Genomic DNA, 23,326 nt, shown 5'->3' with positions numbered 1-23,326 from the left:
TGAGGAGTCTTGCAATAGATAGATAGCTAGGTTAGGTTAAGTTAGGTTGTCAATCGCCTCACCAAACTCCACCCCACCATCCTTGTTATCGAGTTGTGAGCAAGAGGTGTGGGTCAGGGATAGACTTATTCTCGTTTACCCGTGGCTCGCTAGCTAGCAACCGGATGCATGCTGTTTAAACTGGAGTTATCGTACTGATAACTTTATGTATTACAGTACCACTGAACCATTCAGTCACAGCCTGGATATACCGGAACCTGGAAAATCTGAACCTGGATAATCAAGCTTTCACTGTACCTTTATATACAGTATAGTACAATATATGGTGCTGCAGTGCATAAGTTGCAGTGGTCGCTTAATGTCCAGATCATTTAATATCCTATCTTTTTCAGGATGTATCTTGGATGCTAAGAGGCGCATGGCTGTAGTGTGAGGGTCTAGCTAACAGTGGGAGCATAGTGAATTGTTGTCCTGAATTGTATTTGTATTGGCCCTGAGGCAGGGAAAGGTGATGGCCACATTGCAGTCTTACTAATTGTGCTCTTCTCTCCCTTGCAGTAAAGTGTTTAGTGAGCAGGAGGGATGTTGCATTAGGAAATAGTTTTTTTTGTTCATGTGGTGAGTAGTCTTGCATCATATACAGTAGTTACAAAGGTGGGATGGAACCTGTGCTTTGAAAGCACTGAATTTTGCTGCTGACGTCTGTCTGTAGTCAGATGCCATAATCCCATAAGGGGTGGCCATTTGTCATGAGTTAGTGGTTTTACAGGGAGGGGCACCGGTCCTCCACTAACCCACTCGTTGACATGTTGGGAACACTGAGTTAGTTATATGGTTGCCACCCATTGTTGTAAATGATTTTCGTGCTTACAGGAAACCATTAGGCCTGTCACTCAGTGTAAAGCCACCTGAAAAGGAAAGAAGAGTAATAAAATGTGACAGGAAAGATGTGAGAAACAGGAAGAGAGGGGGGGCAGACACATAAAAAGAATGATAAAAGTGAAAGAAGTAGGCTCCACTACATCAAGTGAGTGGATGATGGTCGTCACCACCTACCACAAAATGGCAGTTATAGTACTGTATAATGTATGAATATTCATTGTTCAGGAATGCTTTTATTTCTTGGTGCAATTAATTTATATTATGTGGACTGTGTACATCCGGCTTTTGTTCATAAAGCTTTGTTTTGTATTTTTTAAACATTTCCATGCTTCTGGCTGCTAGGATAGGACCCACCTTGGGTTAGAGTAATTTATTGTTATTCAGATAAACTGTTTATCAACTGCTTCCTGTTACTTCATAAAATGTCCAAAGATGTGAAGATGATTGCAGTTCAGTTGTTGGGTTATGGGTTTCCAAAACCCTATAAATTGTATGGCATGCAGAAAATATATGAAGAGTGTTATTTCTCCCTGTATTCCATGAGGTAGAGGCTTGCATACATTTCTTTATGTCAAGAATCATGGAGTTTTTTTTTTTTTTTTTTCCAGTAAGTGGCCTTAGCTGTGCATTGTTAGTTCATTGTAATTTCTCCTTAGGGTAATACAAGCTCATCCTGTGCAATTGTAGCCATTTAGAGATATTTTCCTCTTGCTTTCAGATTGGAATTAATTTGTAGGTTGCCAAGCAAGACTAGGAAGAAGTAATTAAATAATTTCAGTCACTAATGCAACATTATACATTAGTCCTCATTTGAGATCATTGCTACACATTACAGTACTGTATATTCAGTAGCTTTCATCATCATTTGCGTAATGACCCTTTTTTTCTTGCCTGAGAATGAGGTGAGATACGCTTCAAAGCTAGGAAAGAGAAAACATGAAAGTGGGAGAACTAGCATCCACATTCCAAAGCAAGTGGGTTGCATTGTCATTCATTCATCATTCAGGTCCTAGGTATTATGGCTCCACCTCACAAGCCTGACCATCAACAGGAATTTTCCTTTATAGATGCATATTACTTATCAAGTTGTAAAAAAAGGGTACAAAGCCCTTGTTCATGGACTTGTGTGTACTTAATTCATCCAAGCAAGTTGATTCTTTTATTTCTCTAACCTCATCAACCTCTATACCAAATTTCTTTACACACCTTTCTGTCATATCCATCCACCTTGTTCTTGGCTCACCATGCCTTCCACCCTGTGTCCATCCACTTTCTCGATGTGACAATACTGTACCTTCTAAGCACATTCTCGTATACCCTACTGTCAACGGACTTCTTGACTCCATGCACATTCCATAATAATCCCATTTCCATTGCTCTTAATCCTTGTTTTTTACGCTTGTTGTACCAAAGTTTGACAGATGTATAATTATTTCGGCACAAACTCATCTTGGGGGAATCCTCGTGCAGCCTCCACACCCAGACATATGTTTAGTGTAAAGGTCTATGTACCACCAGTCAGCCCTCCTTCCATGTGATAATCTAGGTTTTCTCTTCCTTTCCACATTTGCCTCGAGTAACAGTAATTTCTGATGAATTTACTGATGTGTCATTTACTATTACTTCTTCCTAGCATTGACAAGAGATCGAGCTGGCTGGATGAATGCTGTGAGGAGAAATGCATGAGCACGGATTTTGGCACCCCTTGTGAGCATGGCAGCGTCTGGATTGACTCAGTCGGATACGTTTGTGTGAAGCTGCAGAATGTGGAGAATGTTTTTGGCGTATCCAGTAGAGCCAGGATTCCGGGGGCTTGAATGATGTGTGAATGGAAGTGTGGCCTATTTGATTTGGGCAGGTTTGTGCTGTCTGGATGTTGCTACCCCTCACCCTGCCCTTGGGTGGGAAAGGAGGTCCAGATGATGATGAATGATGATGATGATGTCATTTAGTATTTTTACTCCACTCACATATTATAGATTGAAATGAAAGTATGTTTTTGTATAATTTTCTTGCTAACTTAGAGCTTATAAGTCATAATTTTTCTTGTACTAAAGGTATGATTTGTTATGGTCCTGTACCATATAGTGATACGATTTATACTGTACAGACTTATCTGTTAACCATGTACATTACTTATATTTGGAGAGCTGGAATTGCATTTTTAACCAATATTCATTAAAAAAAAAAAAAAAAAAATTGCTGCTGCCTTGTGTAATGCAAAACACTGAAGAACTCTCATTTAATAGATATCGTTTAAGTATTTGTATATCCAAAATTCAGCAGATCACATATCCTCTGTCATACATTATATCTTGTGAGCATTGCACTGTTTGGGAGTTTCAGGATATATACACTAATTTAATACATTTCCTTTCCAGTGCGGTCCTAGATACTGTCATTGAGGAATTGAAGAATATATTAAAGAAAGATTTTAATAAGAGAATGATTGAAGCTACAGCATTCAAAACATTTGAAGCTTGGTGGGATGAGCAGGAGAGAAAGTTTAAGGTACTGTAATTACATTTATTATTATTATTATTATTTATTATTATTATTATTATTTATTATTATTATTATTATTATTATGATTATTATTTGATGGTAGGTGGGGGGCGTTCACCATCCACTCACTCGATGTAATGCTGCTCTCGGGTGTCTGCTCTTTCCTCTCCTCCATCCTTCTTTCCTTCCATCCTCTTCTGTCTTTCTTTCCTTCATTCTTTTCTCGTCCTGCTGCCTTACGGGTGAATTTACACTTCCTTTTCTGTCTTTCTTTCCTTCATTCTTTCCTCTTCCTTCTGCTTGTGGGTGACTTTACACTGAGTGACAAGCCAAATGTTTTCCTGTGCACCAGGAAAACATTTATTATGCTGGGTGGTAACCATATAACCAAATTTTGGCACCAGATGGTTTAGTGGGTAATTACAGAGCTCTGACCGGATTGGGCCAGTGAAGGTTTACATCCAAGGGATGTTTGGGGTTTATTGCTCATATAATGCCACTCAGGGATGAGTGAGGCTGGTCACTCTCATCTTAAATGTCAGGACCAATTCGCCCTAGACCCGGGCACCTACGCTCCTCATGGGGCAACGTAGGATTGGATGATGAATGAATGAATTATTATTATTATTATTATTATTATTATTATTATTATTACTCTACTGCTGACTAATATTATTGATCATTGAGTATTTTTAATAATTATATAGTTTCATTTGGATAAAAATGATGATGACTTTATGTTAAGGTAATGATTTAGAATATGTACTGTTGTTTTATTCTGATGGCTAGATTTTACATTATGAACTATAAATGGAGTATGTACAGTGAGAGGCAGATATGTGCACATTACCTTCCTTTATACATGCCATCTGTTAATAGTCTGTTGGTCTAGAGGTGTGAGGCAGCTGCTTGACTTGCTCACCAGCTGACCTGAAGATATAAGATACATGTTAGCAGTGCAGTAACCAGACACTCACTTATCTGGTAACTCCGGGTGAGAGGGTGGTGAGATTAAGGGAGGAGGAGAGTTTGGGGATCTGGTGTCTCCAGTCCCCATCTCCCATTCCCACTACTACTGTTCTGCTAATACTTTCTCATATTTAGTGGTTCAAAGTGATGGAGAACTGTATGACTTAAAACTTTTTCTCTAGTCTTCTGTTTCCACACCATTTCAAATCCTTACCCTTTTGCTGTTTTTGGTTGGTGCTTTTAGGGGTTATAGTTAGACTAATACTTGAAGATATTACTCAACTGAGAGAATTCCTTAGCAGCCAAATGCTTGAAAATCTATCATGAATAATCTTTGTCAGCCATTGGTGCACCTGGGGTGTATATTTAGGATAACAGTATGATTTAATTCAGATCAGGGAAATCTGAGCAATCAGTTTTTTTTTTTTTTTTTTTTTTTTTTTTTTTTTTTCCCACTAGGGACATAAACTGGTTGCTTGCTTCAGTGTTTTGGATTATGATAGCCTGCCTTCAAGCACTTACATCTTCCAAGAGGGTATAGTGTAGGAACTTTCTTTTTCAGCACCTGAAGAGCATACACAAGTGCACTTTATAATGAGCTGGTACATTGTATTTTTTCCCATCTCTCTTTATAGGCACAGGCAGCAGAGAGAGAAATTAATGCAGATTCATCACTGGGACCGCAAGCTCGAATAGAAAAAATAAATTCAATATCATCGTTATTAGAGCCAAGGGAAGGCTTTGGATTAGACTCCTTGGGATCCTTAGGACTTGGTTTTAGAGCAGCCATGCCAAAAATGCCTTCTTTTAGGAAAATAGTAAGTATTTGAGCCTGAGATTACTGAATAATGATACAGTATTTCTTTCCTCGTTTGTGTGTGTGTGTGTGTGTGTGTGTGTGTGTGTGTGTGTGTGTGTGTGTGTGTGTGTGTGTATTTACCTATTTATAGTATACAGGAATTGAGCAAAGCTCGTGTTGTCCTGTCTCCAAATCCACATTTATCAAGTCTACCTTTACACACATGAATGTTCTTCTCATGCACCACCTCTTCATCTAAGTCGTTACAAATATTTGTGTATTTACCTAATATACCTAATTGTGATATACACGGAATGTGCTATACTCGTGGGTTTCCCTCGCTGTTTCTCAATAAGTCAAATTTAGCTTTAAACTCGTTTAAGTTTTTAGACTGAACAATCTCTTTGTCCAGGCTATTCCATAAGTCTATACTTCTCTAAGGAAAGCTATATTTCTTGATATCCTTCAAGCAGTTTGACTTTTTCAATTTCATTCCGTGTCCTCTTGTTGCTCTCTTATCCCATACAAACAGATCTTCTTTGTCAATTTTATCTACTCCCACCATGGTCCTGAACACTGCAATCATGTCTCCCCTCTTTCTCCTTTCCTCTAAGGAAGGCAATTCCAGCTTTTCCAGCCTCTCTCTGTATGACAGGTCTGCCAGACTGGGGACCATCTTGGTTGCTGTTCTTTGTATTCTCTCAATCTTGTTTATATCTTTCTTTTTGTGTGGGGACCACACTACCGCTGCATATTCTAACCTGGGGCGGATCATGGCCACTATCAATTTTTTCATCATCTCCTCATCCATATAATGAAATGCTACTCTTATGTTAGTCAAGAGTTTATAAGTCTCTCCAACTATCTTGTTAATGTGCTTTTCTGGTGACAAACTATCTTGGACCAGCACTCCCAAATCTTTCTCTTCTCCCATTTTTGTGATTAATTCATTACCCAACAAATAATTCAGTGATGGCCTCCTGATACTTTTACCCATTTCCAATATTTTACATTTCTTTACATTAAATTTCATTTCCCACATCCGGCTCCAATCGTGTATCCTATCCAAATCCTCCTGCAGCATTTTACAATCCTCCTCAACCCCTACCTTCCTCAAGATCTTTACATCATCAGCAAACAGACTCGCATAACTGTTCACTCCATCTACCATATCATTTACGTAAATCAGGAACATTACTGGCGCCAACACCGAGCCTTGAGGGACTCCACTTGTTACTTCTCTCCATCCAGATATCCTGTCCTTTATAACTGTCCTCATTTGTCTGTCTCTCAAAAAGTCTCTCATCCATTCCAGAAGTTTCCTCTTCAGTCCTCCTATATACCGTATTCTAGTTTCCACATTAGTCTCTTATGAGGTACCTTGTCAAAGGCCTTCTCTAAGTCTAAGTACACGCAATCCACTCAACCATCTCTCTCCTGTACCACGTCAATCGCTTTAGAGTAAAAAGCTCAACAAGTTAGAAACACATGACCTTCCACTTCTGAATCCAAACTGACATTCAGCCAAAATATTCATCTCTTCTAGATATTTTATCCATCTGTCTTTCAGGATTCTCTCACACAATTTTGCGACCATGCTGGTTAGAAACACTGGTCTATAATTCAGAGGTTCTTTCCTGTTTCCTCCCTTATAAATTGGTACCACATTTGCCCTCTTCCATTCTTGTGGCACTTTTCCCTCTTCCAGAGAACACACGATTAAACTGTGAATTTTATCCGCCAGTTGTTCTCTGCATTCCTTCAATACCCAATTAGAAATTCTATCAGGTCCTGGGGCTTTCCTTACATCTTGAGTTTCCAGTAATTTATACACTTCCTGTACCTCCACTTTTATATCTTTTATCACCGGTACATTTCTAATCACTCCCTCCCCTTCCACAAATTCGTTTTCATTAGCAAAAACCAATTGGAAACATTTGTTCATTATTTCAGCTTGCATTGCTGCATCTTTATAGACCTCTCCTTTTACTTTCAGTTTGGTGATTCCTTCCTTTTGTTTCAGTTTGCCATTAACAAATCTATGAAACAGTTTGGGTTCATCCTTGCATTTGTCTATTATACCTTTTTCAAAACTCCTTTCTTCTTCTCTACGTATTCTTGTGTATTCATTTCTTGTTCTTTTATATTCTTCCTTTGTTCTGTCGTTACCTCTCTTTCTCCAATTGTTCCACGCCTTATCTCTCTCTTTTTTTGCTATCAAACACCTTCTATTAAACCACTCTTTTTTCCTGTTTTTTTCCCCTTTACTCTTGGCACAAATATATTAATAGCTGGCACAGCTATATTAATAGCTGTCCTAGTCATGCCTTCATGATATATATATATATATATATATATATATATATTATATTATATTATATTATATATATATATATATATATATATATATACATATATATATATTATATTATATATATATATATATATATATATATATATATATATATATATATATATTTTATATATACTATCTATCTATTTATCTATTGCTAGACGCCTCAATCCCTTTTGGGGTGGCCACAAACAAATCGCCTCCACGTCGCCCTGTCCCCCGCCATTTCACTGCCATGCTCCCAACTCACACCCCCCTCTCTCATATACCTCTCCACCTCATCCCTCCATCTCATCCTCGGCCTCCCCCTCCCTTTTCCCCCTTCCACCTCACTCACATACACTCTCTTCGTCAGTCTTTCACCCTGCATCCTCTCCACATGGCCAAACTCCCTCAGTGTGTTCCTCATAACGCTTCTTATCACATCCACATCCACACCACAACGCTATATATATGTACAATATGTATATACAGTATATATACAGTATATCTATCTATCTATGTATCATCTATCTATCTATCTATCTATCTATTGCCAGACGCCTCAATCCCGTTTGGGGTGGCCACAAACAAATCGCCTCCACGTCGCCCTGTCCCCCGTCATTTCACTGCCCTACTCCCAACTCACATCCCCCTCTCTCATATACCTCTCCACCCCATCCCTCCTTCTCATCCTCGGCCTCCCCCTCCCTCTTCCTCCCTCCACCTCACTCACATACACTCTCTTCGTCAGTCTATCACCCTCCATCCTCTCCACATGGCCAAACCACCTTAGTGTGTTCCTCATAACGCTTTCTATCACATCCACATCCACACCACAACGCTCCTTTATATCCTCATTCGTCAGCCTGTTTCTCCATGTGACTCCACAGGCTCCTCTTAAATAACTCATTTCCACTACTCTCACTCTTGGTTTGTGTCCTTCCAACAACGTCCAAGCTTCACTTCCATACGTTAGAGTTGGTATCACAATACTGTCATGTAGTAACTTTTTCACTTCCATGCTCACTTCCCTGTTTCTTATCACTGCTTTCAAAGAACCAGCAACCTTTCTTCCCTGCTGTACCCTTTCAAGCATTTCACCCTCCAAACCTCCATCCTTACTCATCACACTACCTAAGTACTGAAACGTACTCACATATTCCAATTCCTCACCATCCAACCTCGCTGTACATTCACTGACTTCACCTTTCTCATAGACTATCTATCTATCTATCTATCTATCTATCTATATATATATATGTAAACCATATTCACCTAACTTTATTTGAAAATAGGATGAAGATGATTATCATGAATAATAAGACTCAGCAGTACAAATATCCAGATTAATATGTTTGTAAAAGGCTAGACACTTTTATTTATCATTAAATATGCTGAACTTTCAGTGCTAAGGAGTAAATGTTGATAACTGAATGTTTTGACATATAGCGTAAAATCAAGCCTCCGTCACCACCATGCATGGATGAGGACAGCCGGGGTGTGGCATCAGATGAAGACAGCAGCAAGCAGGCTCATCAGAAGGTGCAGGAGTCATCAGACTCTGATTCTGGCCCAGAGGATCTGATGCCACTACCCCAGACCAAACCTTCATCTGCTTCTGTCAAGAGGAAAGTGGCAAAATGGTCGTCAGATGAATCAGGTCAGTTGGTCATAAAATATTTATGAGATTTGGTTGTAGGTAAGGTTGCCCATGATTATTAACTGGATGTAGTGTTGAACAGTACAGTAGAGTATACTGGGTCTCTGCACTAGGTTCAATCCAGGTAGCTTCCTTTATATAAAAAAACATGACTGGGTGATTAACCTTTGAGATTCCGATGACACGTTTTAGAGTCATTTTAAATCCAACCTCAGAGGTTCCAATGACATTTTATGCATTTTTTTAAAAGATATTTTTGTAAAATATTCACCATGAATTGTGTTTATGTGTCATAAAGGGACTCGGGCATGATATCCCAGAATGCTTGCTCTTTGCTTGGCAGGTAGTAGTTTTGTAGCTTTGTATGGTTTAAACCAGATTTACATATCTTTTTTTCTTGCTGAATATTTTCTGTCAAGATATAAAATTTTTTGTTTTCACCTAATTTCAACTCGTCATTTTTACTTTTTATATTCTTTGCTTTCCTTTCTTGAAACTTCTCTGATAAAGTACAACTATTCAACATCAAAATAACACCACAACCAGCATCATATCATAAAAAGTGTACTTACTCTTACCAATCAAACAGAAAGATTGCAAAGTGAATTTGCTGCCGAGACACAAAAAATTGTTCATCCTTTTCCTTTCGCTTTACTGCCCAATAAAGTGCAGAAATAACAATAATCTATATATCATTGTAAAGGTAATTTATTGTAGTTTTGCCTGGTTTAAACCAGATTTATATATCATCCTTAGTTTTTTTTTTTTTTTTTTCTGAATATTTTTTTACAGCAACGATTAAAATTTTGGGGTTTCTGCCAAACTTCAACTTGCCAGTTTGACTTTTTATTTTCTTTGTTTTCTGTTTTTGAATATGCCATGATAAAGTACAACTATTCAGCTTTAAAATGACACTAAAACCAACATTCTATCATGAAAAGTGTATTTACACAGAGCGATCAAAGAATAACATTGCGGCACGAAGATGTATGCAAGCACAAGAGTGGCTGACTGTAGTACAGACATAATTTGCCAGGCCCAAAAACCTGATAGGGTTAATCATTAAACCGTTATTACTGCAGGGGTTATGGGAGAAAGAATTTTGTCCTCTTATAGCTGTTTGTCTAGGAGAATAATATAAAGTGGAGAATGTGGTAAAGACCAGGGACCCCCTTACCCTCAAAACAGCTACCTAAAAACTGTGTGAATGGCCTTGGATCTTGGTTGTAAGCCTGTTGAGTGTCAGTAAAACTAAGCTGGCTATTAAGCCAGTACAATAAATTAATGTTATTATTGCATATACATCTCTTCATAACAGAAGCACGGAAGTTAAGGATTGATTCGGGGGAGATGAGTTAGTGATAGAACACATACGGAGGAGTTTGAGTGTTTGGGACCTTAATGAAGTTGTTACAGATCCTTTATATGATGTAATGAATCATTCAGGCATACCAAGGGAGAACAATTATGGACAACATTTGAAGGACATCCATCATGAAACGGTTATAAATAGGCAACGTATGTTTAGAGCATTAAAAAAAAAAAAAAATGCATGAATGTATGTGATATATGGGGAATAAGAATATGCTGAAAGGAGCCTGCCAGATGCCTTAATCCCATATGGGATGGCCACAAACAAATTGCCTCCACGTCGCCCTATCCCCTGCCATTTCACTGCCCTGCTCCCAACTCACACCCCTCTCTCTCATATACCTCTCCACTCCATCCCTCCAAGACAAGCAGGGGTGGGGGGTGTGAGAGAGTGGGGGGACAGGGAAGGAGGCAAGGAAGCTAGACAACCATACTACGTCTCCCCCCAGTCTCACTCACTCACTTACTCTCACTCACCACTCATTCACTCACTCACTCTCACTCACTCACTCAGTTACTCACCACTTTCACTCACACACACACACACACACACACACACACACACACACACACACACACACACACACACACACACGGGAGACAAGCTGGGGTGGGGGAGGATAGGGGGATGGAGAGGGAGACAACTAGGGGTGGGGGAAGGTAGGGGGACAGGGAGGGAGACATGCCTGGCAGTGCTGAGTGTGGCTGGGGATGAAGGAGAGATGAAGGGGGGAGAAGTGAGGGGATGGAGGGAGGACTGGGAGAGCCTCATTTCAAACCTAGGGAGAGGTGAGGTGTCGCACTGGAGAGGCGGATGTCAGACTGGAGAGGTGGGGTGTCGGACTAGCGAGGTGATGGACGTTCATATTGTTCAGATTGTGAGAATACTTCCCTATTTCTTGTGTTTGGTCTAGCAAAGCACTGGTTTTCAGTGTTCTGGATAACAGGCTATGGGTGTACCATGAAGTTACACCACCTTAGTCCATGATTGGTAACTTATATGCTTGATTCTCTCTCAAACACTGCACTTGTGTACGGTGGTTACTGGTTAGTGATGTGATGCTGCCTACATTCACTATGTAGAGTGAATGTAGTAAATTGTGGCATAGGGTAATGAACTACTATTCCCCATGTGCAGTAACATCAGTTTTTTTTTAACTTTGCCATTTGATTTCTTAGTTGTTCTGGCTTCCAGAAAATATAATGAAATACCGTATATGTGTATACATTTTCAGTCAATATACTGTATAGCTATGCAGTACTTTGGCCAATACAGTTCTTGGAAGCTAATTATTTTTCAGATAACAGAAATAAGTAAATCAATCAATAAATGAATATATATATATATATATATATATATATATATATATATATATATATATCTGTGTGTGTGTGTGTGTATTTATATATATATATATATATATATATATATATATATATATATATATATATATATCATTTAATCCTGTGTTGCCCCATGAGGAGCATAGGAGCCATGGGCTAGGCAAGTTGGTTCTGAGATTTAAGATGACAGTGACCAGCCTCACTCATCCCTGAGTGGCATTATGTGAGCAATAAGCCCCAACCACCCCTTGGATATAAAGCTACACAGGCTCAGTCTGATTGTAGTGCCTTAATTACCCACTAAACCACCAGGCGCCACAGTCAAGCTGGGTGGATGAATGTTGTGAGAAAAAGTGCATGATCAGGGCTTTGGCACCCCTTTCTAATGTGACAGCGTCCGGATTGATTCTATTGGATACATTTTTGTGAAGCTACTGTGTGTGGTGAATGTGTTTGGCATATGAAATAAAGCCAGGATTCCGGGGGCTTGAATGATTAATGAATGGAAGCATGGCCCATTGGATTGGGCAAACTTAGGCTGTGTGGATGTGCTATTTCTCACCCTGCCCTAGCGTGGGAAAGGAGGTCCGGGTGATCGTGATGACGATGATGATATATATTTATGTAGGTGGGTAGATAGGTAGGTAGGTAGGTAGCTACTGTAGATAGCTAAGGTAGGTAGGTAGATTGATAGATTGGCAGGTAGATAGATAGATAGATAGATTAGATACATGCTCATATAGATGCATATGTAAATACATACTTACATACATATATGCTTGTATACATTCATACAGAGTGTCCCTGGGAGGAAATGGCAGAACTCAGGAAAATTATAGATGAGGGTGTTCTGAACAGACTTTACTATATGGACATGGTTCCAAATCTAAACCACTACAGAGTTACAGTTACTGATAACCTCATGGGTAAATTACATAGAAGACCATTTTCACCCATAAGATCATCAGTAATTGTAGTTTTATAACATATAATATTTGGACATATTTTGATAAAACATTTATTGCTTAGAATTCCCTCATCTGTCATTTCCAAAGTTATGCCCATTCTTCCTGGGACATCTGCTAATATACCTGTATATAATTTCACCAAAAACCATATACAGTATACATATGGGTATGAAATGGAAGAGAGCATACTGTAATGAGCACCAATAAAGTAAAGCTTGAGAAATTCATTTTAATTGGTCTTTTTTTAAGGTATGTCTTAGTTTGAACAACATCCTCTGTTGAGGCAGGTCTCAGTTTACTGGTTAAATTAAAAAAAAAAAGAAGAAAAGAAAAAGAAGAAATGATAAAACTTTTAAGATAAGGTGAGGGTTGTAACTCACTTATAAAGGAGAAATAGATATTAATACTTGTTAACCCTGTTAGATAGCTTGCTATCGTCCTTTTTATTAATGAAAGTTACCTGCCTTATGGTATTATGGAGAATTATAATCAGATGTTGCTGATGATGTTTATAGAGTTATTAAATAGCCTGCACTGTTTGTATACTATACTAATGTATCTCTTGTGGAAACCAGTTTGCAGTGGTTCTTCATCAGATGAAGAAGATGAAAAAGAGAACTCTTCCTCCTCCTCTTCCTCCTCCTCCTCCTCGGTTTCTTCCAGTAGTAGTGAATCCTCAGAATCTGAGTCTGAATCAGAGTCAGATAGTGAGGAAGAGAAGGAGGAAGAAGAAGAGGAGGAACAGATTGAAGCAGAGAGGGAGGAGGAACCTGAAGAAATCAAGGTTAGTTATTTGTATTTTTAGTACACTAATCTTATATATCAAATGAAGTTGTGTGTACTCACCTAATTGTGCTTTTAGCAGGATTGAGTCAAGCTCATAATGTCCCATCTTCTTTTGTTATTTTATCATACATTTCTTTTAACTTATGATTATTTTTAGCACACACAACCTCATCTGGCAGGCAGTTCCACATGTCGTTAGGTCTTATTGGAAAACTGTGCCTCCTCACATTCAGATCTCTTATTTTCTGTAATTTCCAATTATGACCTAATCATCTAGTTGCCATTATTACATAGGCTTGGTTGTGTGTGAGTTCCATATTAGTTACACATTTGTAAAGCATTATCATATTTCCTCATATTCTTCTTGCAGTTATGGCAAATCAAGTCTTTTCAGTATGGCAAATCAAGTCTTTTTAGTCTCTCATCATAACTTAAGTCTTTCGTGCTTGTGACCCATTTTGTCACAGCCCTCTGCACTTTCTCATTTTTCATCATTGTGTGTTTGCGTGCATTTTTTTTTTTTTATTATTATTATTATTCCCTGATGGGACAAAACAGCTGTGGCATATTCAGGAGTTGTTGTGATCTAAGTTTTTTTTTTTTTTTTTTTTCCTTAACATGCCCTTATCAATACATTGAAAGGCCATTTTCTTATTAACTAATAGAGCTTATATTTTCGTCACCTTGTCATTTATGTGATCATCAGGTGAAAGTATTGGGTTGATATTAATCCCAAGACTCCTTTTCAGAGTTGCAGTCCTGCTAAATTCGACTGTATATTGATCACTTAAATCATTAATTAATCTGCTTGTTAGGTTCTTCATAAATTTCCTCTCCTTTATCCCTTTCTGTTCTTTTTTTTTTTTTTTTTTTTTTCTCCCCTGCTGGCCAAATAGTATCACTGACCTGTTTCTTCCTACTGTGTCCCTTAAGATTTTTTTTTTTTTTTATGACGTCTTTATCTCCATATAGAGTTTCTCTATGCTTTCTCAGTCTTGCTTTTTACATTAATGCTTAGGTCTTGTAGCATATTATCATTATTCTTTGTTATTTCAGCTTAAGTTTTGCTCACCTCTTCCATACATTTGTTAGCTGTTTCTTGTGTTCAGTTTGACTTTCAGTACTTTCGTGCTTTACCAGATGTTTAGCACTTGCTTGTGACTTTGAGTACCGGTTTACCACGCTTTTTAATTTTTTCCTTCAGTTATTTAATTTCTGATTTCAGTTTTTCTTTCTCATCCCCTTATTTATTATTCTTGTAACAGCTTGTTACTTTTTCACTTAGCGGTTTAACTTCATGATCAAGTTCATTCACTCTAGAGACAACAGTAGCCAGATTTATTTATTTATTTATTTTTTAAATTAGCCGGGTTTACTTTTTTTTTTATATATAATCTTTTGAAGTCATCGCCATTCTTAATTCTGATAAAAACTTCATAGCATAGAAACACTGCAGTATTCCTCACCTTGAATTCTTCTGTGGCATGGTGGGGAGGGTGGGGAGAAAGGTCACACACAGCATGAATAAAGTCACAGCTTGGGGAGAATATGGGATCAGGTGGAGAAGAAATGGTTAGTGGACTGTAGTGACCACCACCAGTGTCCAGTACAACAGTCTCCCTTGCAACCACTTCCCTCGGCAGGCTCGGAGACAACATATGTGGCTCTGACCATCAGCGCCACGTGGGACCCCTGGCCACTGTGTCCTTTTTGCCCATAGGAGCAGAGCAAGCTGTGGCTCCGGGCAACAACAGCATAGGGGACCCCTGGTCACTGTGCCCTTTTTACCTGCAGGAGCAGTGTAAGCCATGCCAGGGAAGCCAGACCAGGTGCTCCTGTGGGCAGAAAGGAAACAACAGCCAGGGGTCTGCCATTGCTGGCCAGAGCGCGTGTATTTTGCCTCCGAGCCTACCAAGGAAAGTGGTTGCAGGGGAGGCTGTTGTAGTGGACACTGGTGGTGGTCACTACAGGACCGTGACGACACACTGCGCAGACACGTCATAGCAACACATTTTCGCCTGGCGATCTGTGTTATATGCATCTTTTTCTGTATAGTTAGATTTTGAATCACCAACAGGTGTCTGCTGCCTTCTATTGTTTCCGTGTTCTTGGATCGTGTGTTGCAGGAAAACTGGCTGTATATACACCCACTGCAGATTGACTTAGGACCTACACACACAGTTGCTATGGGAGAGTTGTCTGCCTTTGCTTTGCGTTTCCAACTCTACCAAGTGAATTTTGGGGGCAAGAAGTAACTGGCAACTCCTCTGGTGTTGGCGAGAGGTGATGAAATGCTCAAAACGTCAGTGCCTACCCAGAAGCGAGAGTGGGAGTATGTGTTCCCGTCACTCCGAGCCTGCACCTCCCCCTTTTTTCGTATGCATTACTGTTTGCCCTGTTATTTTCCTAGAGTCGAGTTGTCATGCCTGGAAAGTGCTGCTCAAGGGATGAGAAGGTCCATATCATTGCATGGAGGCAGGATAATGTCCCTATCAACACGATTTGTGAACGTATTGGATGCGCAAAGTCGACAATCATGAAGATTTTTGCTGCGGCACGTGGCCTGCCACCTGATGTATATGTATATATTTATATATATATATATATCCATCCATTGTCCAATCATACATTGCCCCATGAGGAACGTAGGAGCCCAGGGCTAGACAGTTGGTCCTGAGATTTTAAGATGGGAGTGAATATATATATATATATATATATATATAATATGTATAAATATGTATAAATACATATTATGTATTTATATATATACAGTATATATATACTGTATATCCATCATCATCTAATCCCATGTTGCCCCATGAGGAACGTAGGAGCCTGGGGCGAGGCAAGTTGGTCCTGGCATTTAAGATGAGAGTGACCAGCCTCACTCATCCCTGCATGGCATTACGTGAGCAATAAACTCCAACCATCCCTTGGATATAAACCTTCACTGGCTCAATCCAATTGGATTTGGAGAGAGAGAGAGAGAGATATATATATATATATATATATATCAGCATATGCTCCACAGGCAGGATTGGATAAAGCAGAGAAAGATAGATTTTGGGATGATTTAATACATGTAGTGGGTGGTATGCGGGATGATGAGATAGTGGTTTTGGGAGGGGACTTAAATGGTCATGTAGGTGAAGCAGCACAAGGTTATGAAGGAGTGCATGGGGGATGTGCGTATCGTATAAGGAATGCAGAAGGGGAAAGGATACTCGAGTTTGGGGAGGCAACGGACATGATTGTGTGCAACACATATTTTAGGAAAAGAGAGAGTAGGTTAATTACGTATGAGTCTGGGGGAAATAGCAGTCAGATAGATTATTTTCTGGTTAGGAGGGCCGATAGGAGGTTAGTGAGGAATGTTAGAATTATAGGATGTGAGGGGTGTGTGCAGCAGCACAAACTACTGATTTGTGATTTGGTGCTAAAAGAACGAGTGATGAAAAAGAGGACTTATGTACCTAGGAGGAAAATATGGAAGCTGAAAAAACAAGTAGTAAGGGATGCCTTCTATAGCGAGTTGAGGAGAGTGGTGGCTGAACAGGGAGCTGTAGACAGAGGCGTTAATGAACGGTACAGAGCCCTCAAGAACAATCTCTTGAGAGTTACTGATGTAACATGCAGTTAGACAAGGGGACCACCAAGACATAAAGTAACTTGGTGGTGGGACGAGGGTGTAGAAGCTGCAGTTAAGGAGAAAAGAAGGCTTTTCTGGGAATGGAAGAAGGGTGGTAGCAAAGAGGAGTATTTGGCTGTCAAGCGTAGGGCTAGAAGAGAGGTATACAGGGCAAGGTCTGAGTCACAGAGACTTTTACTTGATAACCTAAATCATGGGGAAAGGAAAAATATGATATTTAGGGTGGCAGGTCACGTGAAGAGGGATAATCGGGACATTATAGGTGAGCAGTGTGTGAAGAATAATGAAGGAAAGGTAGTGGTGAACAGTGAGGATATTAAAGATGCATGGAGATAGCATTATAACCGGTTGTTGAATGAGGAGTTTGACTGGGACAGAGAAGGTTTGGAGCCAGCAGATCCAGTGTCTGGCCCTTGGCCTTTGATTGATGCTGCTACTGTGAGTGAGGCAATAGGCAGGATGAAGGTGGGGAAGGCAGCAGGTGTGTCTGGGTTGACTGCCGATATGTTGAAGGCCTCATGTGATATAGGGGTGAAGTTAGTCACTGACCTGATAAGTAGGATTATTTATGAGTGTGTTGTCCCAGATGATTGACTGAAGAGTGTAATTGTAAATGTGTATAAAGGGAAGGGTGATGCACTGGAAAGAGGAAATTATAGAGGTATAAAGCTTTTAGATCAGATAATGAAGGTAATGGAGAGAGTTTTAGAAGGTATGATTAGAGAAAGAGTGAATATTGATGAGATGCAGTTTGGGTTTTATGCCAGGTAGGGGAACCACTGATGCCATATTCATTGTTTGACAGCTTCTGGAAAAATTTATTGGTAGGAGAAGGGATCTTTATTTTGTTTTTGATGATTTGGAAAAGGCCTTTGACAGAGTCCCTAGAGAGGTGGCGAAGTGGACAATGAGAAAGCATGGGATCGAGGAGTGGCTGGTTAGTGTGGTTATTGCCGCGTATGTGGGTGATCACATCTAGGTAAGAGTGAATGGAGAGTTGAGTGATAAGTTTTCCATGAACATTGGCATGCATCAGGGGTCAGTTTTGTGTACCTTGTTGTTTTCATGGTACTTGGAGCCCTCTCACGTGACTTCAGAAATGGACTCCCATGGGAGATGTATGCTGATGATTTGGCGTTGATTGCAGAGAATGAAAGGGAGGTGGAGGAAAGATTTAGGAAGTGGAGAGATGGTATGGGGCACAAGGGCTTAAGAGTAAATGCAGATAAAACAAAGGTGATGTCTGTGGTTGGTGGCAGTACTGGCAAAGAAGAGGGAGAGTGGCCATGTGTAATTTGCCACAAGGGCATGGGAAGTTATTCCATCTTGTGCTGTGTTTGTGGTAAGTGGGAGCATAAGAGATGTAGTGGTATTAGAGGTAGTTTGCAAGATAATGCTGATTTTATGTGTGAGGTGTGTCAGGGAGAGCAGGTGGAGATTGTCAGATGTGAAAGGATTGAACTTGCTGGTCAGACTCTTGGGTGTGTGGAAGAGTTTTATTATTTGAAAAACATGTTATGTGTTGGAGGTAGGGCTGGAGCTAGCTCTGTGGCTAGGGTGAGAAGTGGTTGGAGGAAATTCAGGGAGCTGTTGCCTCTCCTGACGTTGAGAGAGCTTTCCCTACATGCCATGGGATCTTTGTATGCAGCATGTGTTAGGAGTGTAATGCTGTATGGTAGTGCAAATATGGGTAGTAAAGAAGAGGATATTCGCAGGCTCAAATGTACAGATATGACAATGATTAGGTGGATGTGCAGTGTGTCCCTGCATGCAAGGCCTGGTGTGGGGAGTTACGATGGAAGTTGAGAAGTAGGATGGGACTGGAGTGTATTGGTGTTGTGATGAAGAGAGGTAGATTGAGGTGGTTTGGGCATGTGGAGAGGTTGGGGGATGATAATTGAGCGCAGAAAGTGAGCAAGTAGTAATATTAGGGGTGGGGTTGCGAGGGGTAGACCAAAAAGGACCTGGGATTAGGTCATTAAGTGTGACCTCAGGGTTAAGGGACTGAACAGGGAAGCCTCCAGAGATTTAGCAAAGTGGAGAGCCGTCATTAGGTGACCAAGGCCGATGCATGCAAGCATGTTGGAGCCTTCAGAAACGAAGCAAAACTAGAGCACAGGACAGTAGCAGCAAAACCTCTTGCAGCATGAATTCTTACTTTAAGTCACAGACAAAAGTGGCAGGTGTAATTCCAGAAAGTCAGAATTACCAGTTTCATTGTAGACCATACAGTAGCCTTGATTGATGCATTTTATCCTCTTTATGTTGTTGTATATAACCACCAAAACTGAACACACTCACTTGTGGCCAGTTGCTGATCCATTAACCGTGCCCCCATTGTTATTTTATAGGAGCTTCGGCGGCTGGAGGCTGAGTTTGAAGCTGATGTGCGGCAGGCAGTTGAATCTGCCATGAGGACCCCAGAGCATGACCGACCTGCCACACCACTGCCAGAACTGTCAGCAGACCAGCAGGATGATGATGCCTGGATGGGAGATATGGGAGATGATGATATTCTTCCCTCTTCTGAAACCTCCACTACCACCACCTTCACCACCACTGCATCCACATCCTCTTTCACAACCATTACCACAACAGTCACCACCACCACCACTAACCCCACCACCACCACCACCAGCCCTGCTGTGTCCGAGACTATATCTGCACCACAGAAAACAAGTCCACAGTCTTCTGTAGTGAAGACACCTACCATACTCAAGGTATGTGCCTTGCTTTATAGAAAAGAGAGAGCCAGATAAGGAAAACTTCTTATGCATGTGTTTGTGTATATACTTATTGTGTGTGTGTGTGTGTGTGTGTGTGTTCTTACCTAATTGTATATTAACAGGAACGAGTCAAGCTCGTACTGTCCCGTGTATTAATTCATTTTTATCAAACATATCCTTAAATTTGTTAATTGTTTTGGCACACACTATTTCATTCGGTGCTGCATTCCACTGATCAGTTGCCCTATTTGGGAAACTGTATTTCCATACGTCTTTATCATCTCTCCTTTTATGCAGTTTTTTGCAGTGTCCTCTTGCTGATGCTTCCCCGTTGGTTATATACTCATTTATGTCTATTTTCTCTTTCCCTGAGACACATTTATATAGCATAATCATGTCACCTCTTTTCCTTCTCTCATGTAGTGTTGGCTGATTCATTTTTTCTAGTCTTTCTGTGTACCTTAGATCCCTTAAGCTTGGTACCCAACTTGTAGCAGTCCCTTGAACTTTTTCAGTCTTATCCATGTGTTTCTTGACGTGAGGATTCCAGACTACTGATGCTTACTCCAGGGTTGGTCTGATGAATGATGTTATTATCTCTCTTAGCATGTCATCATTTGTGTATGTGAATGCTATTCTTATATTAAGAAGCAGTATATACATGTTCCGTACCTTCTCACTGATGTGGTCAGCTGGAGATAGTCTGTTCCTGATAATCACTCTTAGGTTTTTCTCTCTTTCTGATATATGTAGGGACGCCCAACATCCGAACATCCCCACTATCCGGACATAAGAATGTTTCGTACTGTACTTTTTTCCATACTATACTTACCTCATTTCACTCTTTTAATGTCCTTTATTGGTGTGAATAGGGTGTTAGGAGCTATGCATGTGCAGTAGGAAGGTGTTTTTCTGAGTTAGGCTAGGTTAGGGTCCATAAGTACCAGTCCAGGAGCCAGTCACCAGAATGTTTATTATTGTATGAACCTACTTCTAAACCCTCATTTTATGACATTTCTTTTGCATTTATCAGTTCAGTCATTTATGTGCCTTATTGGTGTGATTTGGGTGTTAAATAGGTGCTATGCATGTCCAGAGGGAGTTGTATAGGTGTTTCTCTGAGTTAGGGTCCATAAGTACAAGTCCATAAGCTGGGGCCCAATATCCGGACAGAACCAATATCCGGACATGCCCTACCTTGTATCTCTTTTATTACCCCATCCATGTACAGATTGAACAACCATGGAGACATGACACATCCCTGTTTCAACCCAACCTTCAGAGAGAAAAATTCACTCAGTTCACCATCCACACGCACTGCAGCCTTAGCACCCTCATACATACTCTTCACAGCATTCAACAACGTCCCATCTACTCCATATATTCTTAGTACTTTCCACAACTCTTGTCTATCCACCCTGTCATATGCTTTCTCCAGATCCATGCAGGCCACATACTTCTTTCCCATCTCTAGCAACTTTTCCACTAAAGATCTAAGAATGAATATCTGATCCACACAACCTCTTCCCTTCTTAAAGCCTCCCTGTTCTTCTCCAACTAATTCCTCTTTTATTTCCCTGACTCTGTTAATAAATATCCTACCATAAGAGTTATTATCCCACATAAAAGTTATTTTTCATAAATATGCCCACCCGCTTCCAGTGCGCATACATGTGTGCGTGTGTGTGATTTACGAGGATTGACTGTACAGTATATATATATATGTATATACAGGATATATATATATATATATATATATATATATATATATATATATTATTAGATTGATTGATCGATTGATTTTTGAGAGGTGGGTAGATAGATTTAATTTCCTTGGAACTGTGAAGGATAAGGTACGGGTGATGAAATATGTAATACTGTGTTGTTCTCCTAAAGGGAATGATAGAAGACTGGAAATCACAGGAGTGTTTGTGTTCATTTTTAACCCCTACACCGCGGGGTTGTTTTTGCGCTCCTCGTGCATCTTGCGAGGATATTTGCGCTCCGACTGACTTTTTAAAAATATTTGCCAAAAATCAGTTATTAGTCCTAGAATATTAAAATTTTATATGCATATGGCACATACCTTCAGCTTTCCCCTGGGATGTTTGTTGAGCCTTCGTCTTCTACCGTAGGACTTATGGAGACTTCTGATGTTGGGTAATGAAGTCTCCACTTTACACTTCCCGATACCCTGTAATATGGTTACCACTGCCTGATATTATAACTACAAACACTATTCTATGAATTTCAAGTAGTTTGGAATCCATATTCCCCCCAAAAAAAAACACTGTGAAAGCAATGTAAATTACGAGCGCATACGAGCTTTCCTCCAGTGCTGGTTCCCCGATGGTATTCTGAGGCGGAGCTGTCATTTATTATTTATAAACACACTCACACTTTATATTCCTAGTACTTTATTACACTTATTTATTTATACAATATTTATCTATAAGTTTCTTTCAGTACTAGTAATTTATTTTCACTCCAGGCATTCACTTTCTTGTCCTGTATACTAGCGTAGAGAACGAATCTGTCACTTTCACTTTCATAACTCCCAGTATTCATACATGCTAGAGTGAAACTTTCACTTTCATTACTCCTAGTATATATACTCGTATTCTTATATTACTGTTAATTTACATTTCTGTTTACATTCTTTATTTTATTTACATTATTTACATTTCTATTTTATTTACACTATGTTATGCACTGTCACTTGCAGTAACTTATAAAACTATTTTCCACTGTTCAGTTATATTTACATTCATTGCTTTCAGTTGCTGTTTTCACATTATTTACACATTATTTGCATTTCCACTTGCACTGTTTTAGAGTCACCAGAAAGATCATAGTCACTGTCCATGATTATCATTGATAAACTAGCCAGTTCACGTTCCACAGCAGTCACTTAGCCCTTTACCCCTTTCCACACGAGGTTTAGTAGGGGTAGAGGTCGCAGGGCCCTTTGCATGGGGCTAAAAAGCGGCGGAATTGGACAGGCGCGAATCCGACGTGGTTTGACCTTGAAAGATGACAGTAAACTGAATGCTGTTGCCTAGGGGCAGTGAAGGGCTGCCAATGTCAGTGTGGTGACAGTTGCTAATATATAGCAATGAAATGATTGGCAGGAAATCTAGACAATACATAATAAATTAGGTAGTTCCAGGTGAATGTAAATATCACTTAGGCTTCTCTTTTCCTTTCTTATATATATTTTTATTATGAGAACAAGTCATACGGCATATTTCAAGGGGAAATAAACAGGGAAAATTAGCGAACGAGTGCACGTGAGGTGTTGCCAGGTGATAATTAGCCCATTCCAGATGTAT

General features: G+C 39.8%; 1 protein-coding gene across 1 annotated transcript in view; it reads left to right on the top strand.

Annotated features, from left to right (window-relative positions):
- Set1 (SET domain containing 1) overlaps positions 1-23,326 on the top strand; it is a 56,792-nt gene that overhangs the window by 15,264 nt on the left and 18,202 nt on the right. Inside the window, exons 8-12 of the mRNA XM_080278805.1 lie at positions 3,264-3,393; positions 4,992-5,174; positions 8,940-9,150; positions 13,409-13,617; positions 19,620-19,865. Of these exons, the coding sequence (XP_080134931.1) occupies positions 3,264-3,393; positions 4,992-5,174; positions 8,940-9,150; positions 13,409-13,617; positions 19,620-19,865 (979 nt within the window). The remainder of the gene's footprint in view (positions 1-3,263; positions 3,394-4,991; positions 5,175-8,939; positions 9,151-13,408; positions 13,618-19,619; positions 19,866-23,326) is intronic.

The sequence above is a fragment of the Coenobita brevimanus genome, chromosome 8, assembly GCF_032717465.1.
Source record: "Coenobita brevimanus isolate Jiangsu-jjx chromosome 8, ASM3271746v2, whole genome shotgun sequence".
In the NCBI taxonomy this organism is placed as follows: domain Eukaryota; kingdom Metazoa; phylum Arthropoda; class Malacostraca; order Decapoda; family Coenobitidae; genus Coenobita; species Coenobita brevimanus.
The sequence above is the reverse complement of the archived record's forward strand: the minus strand, read 5'-3'. Positions and strand labels throughout refer to the sequence as shown.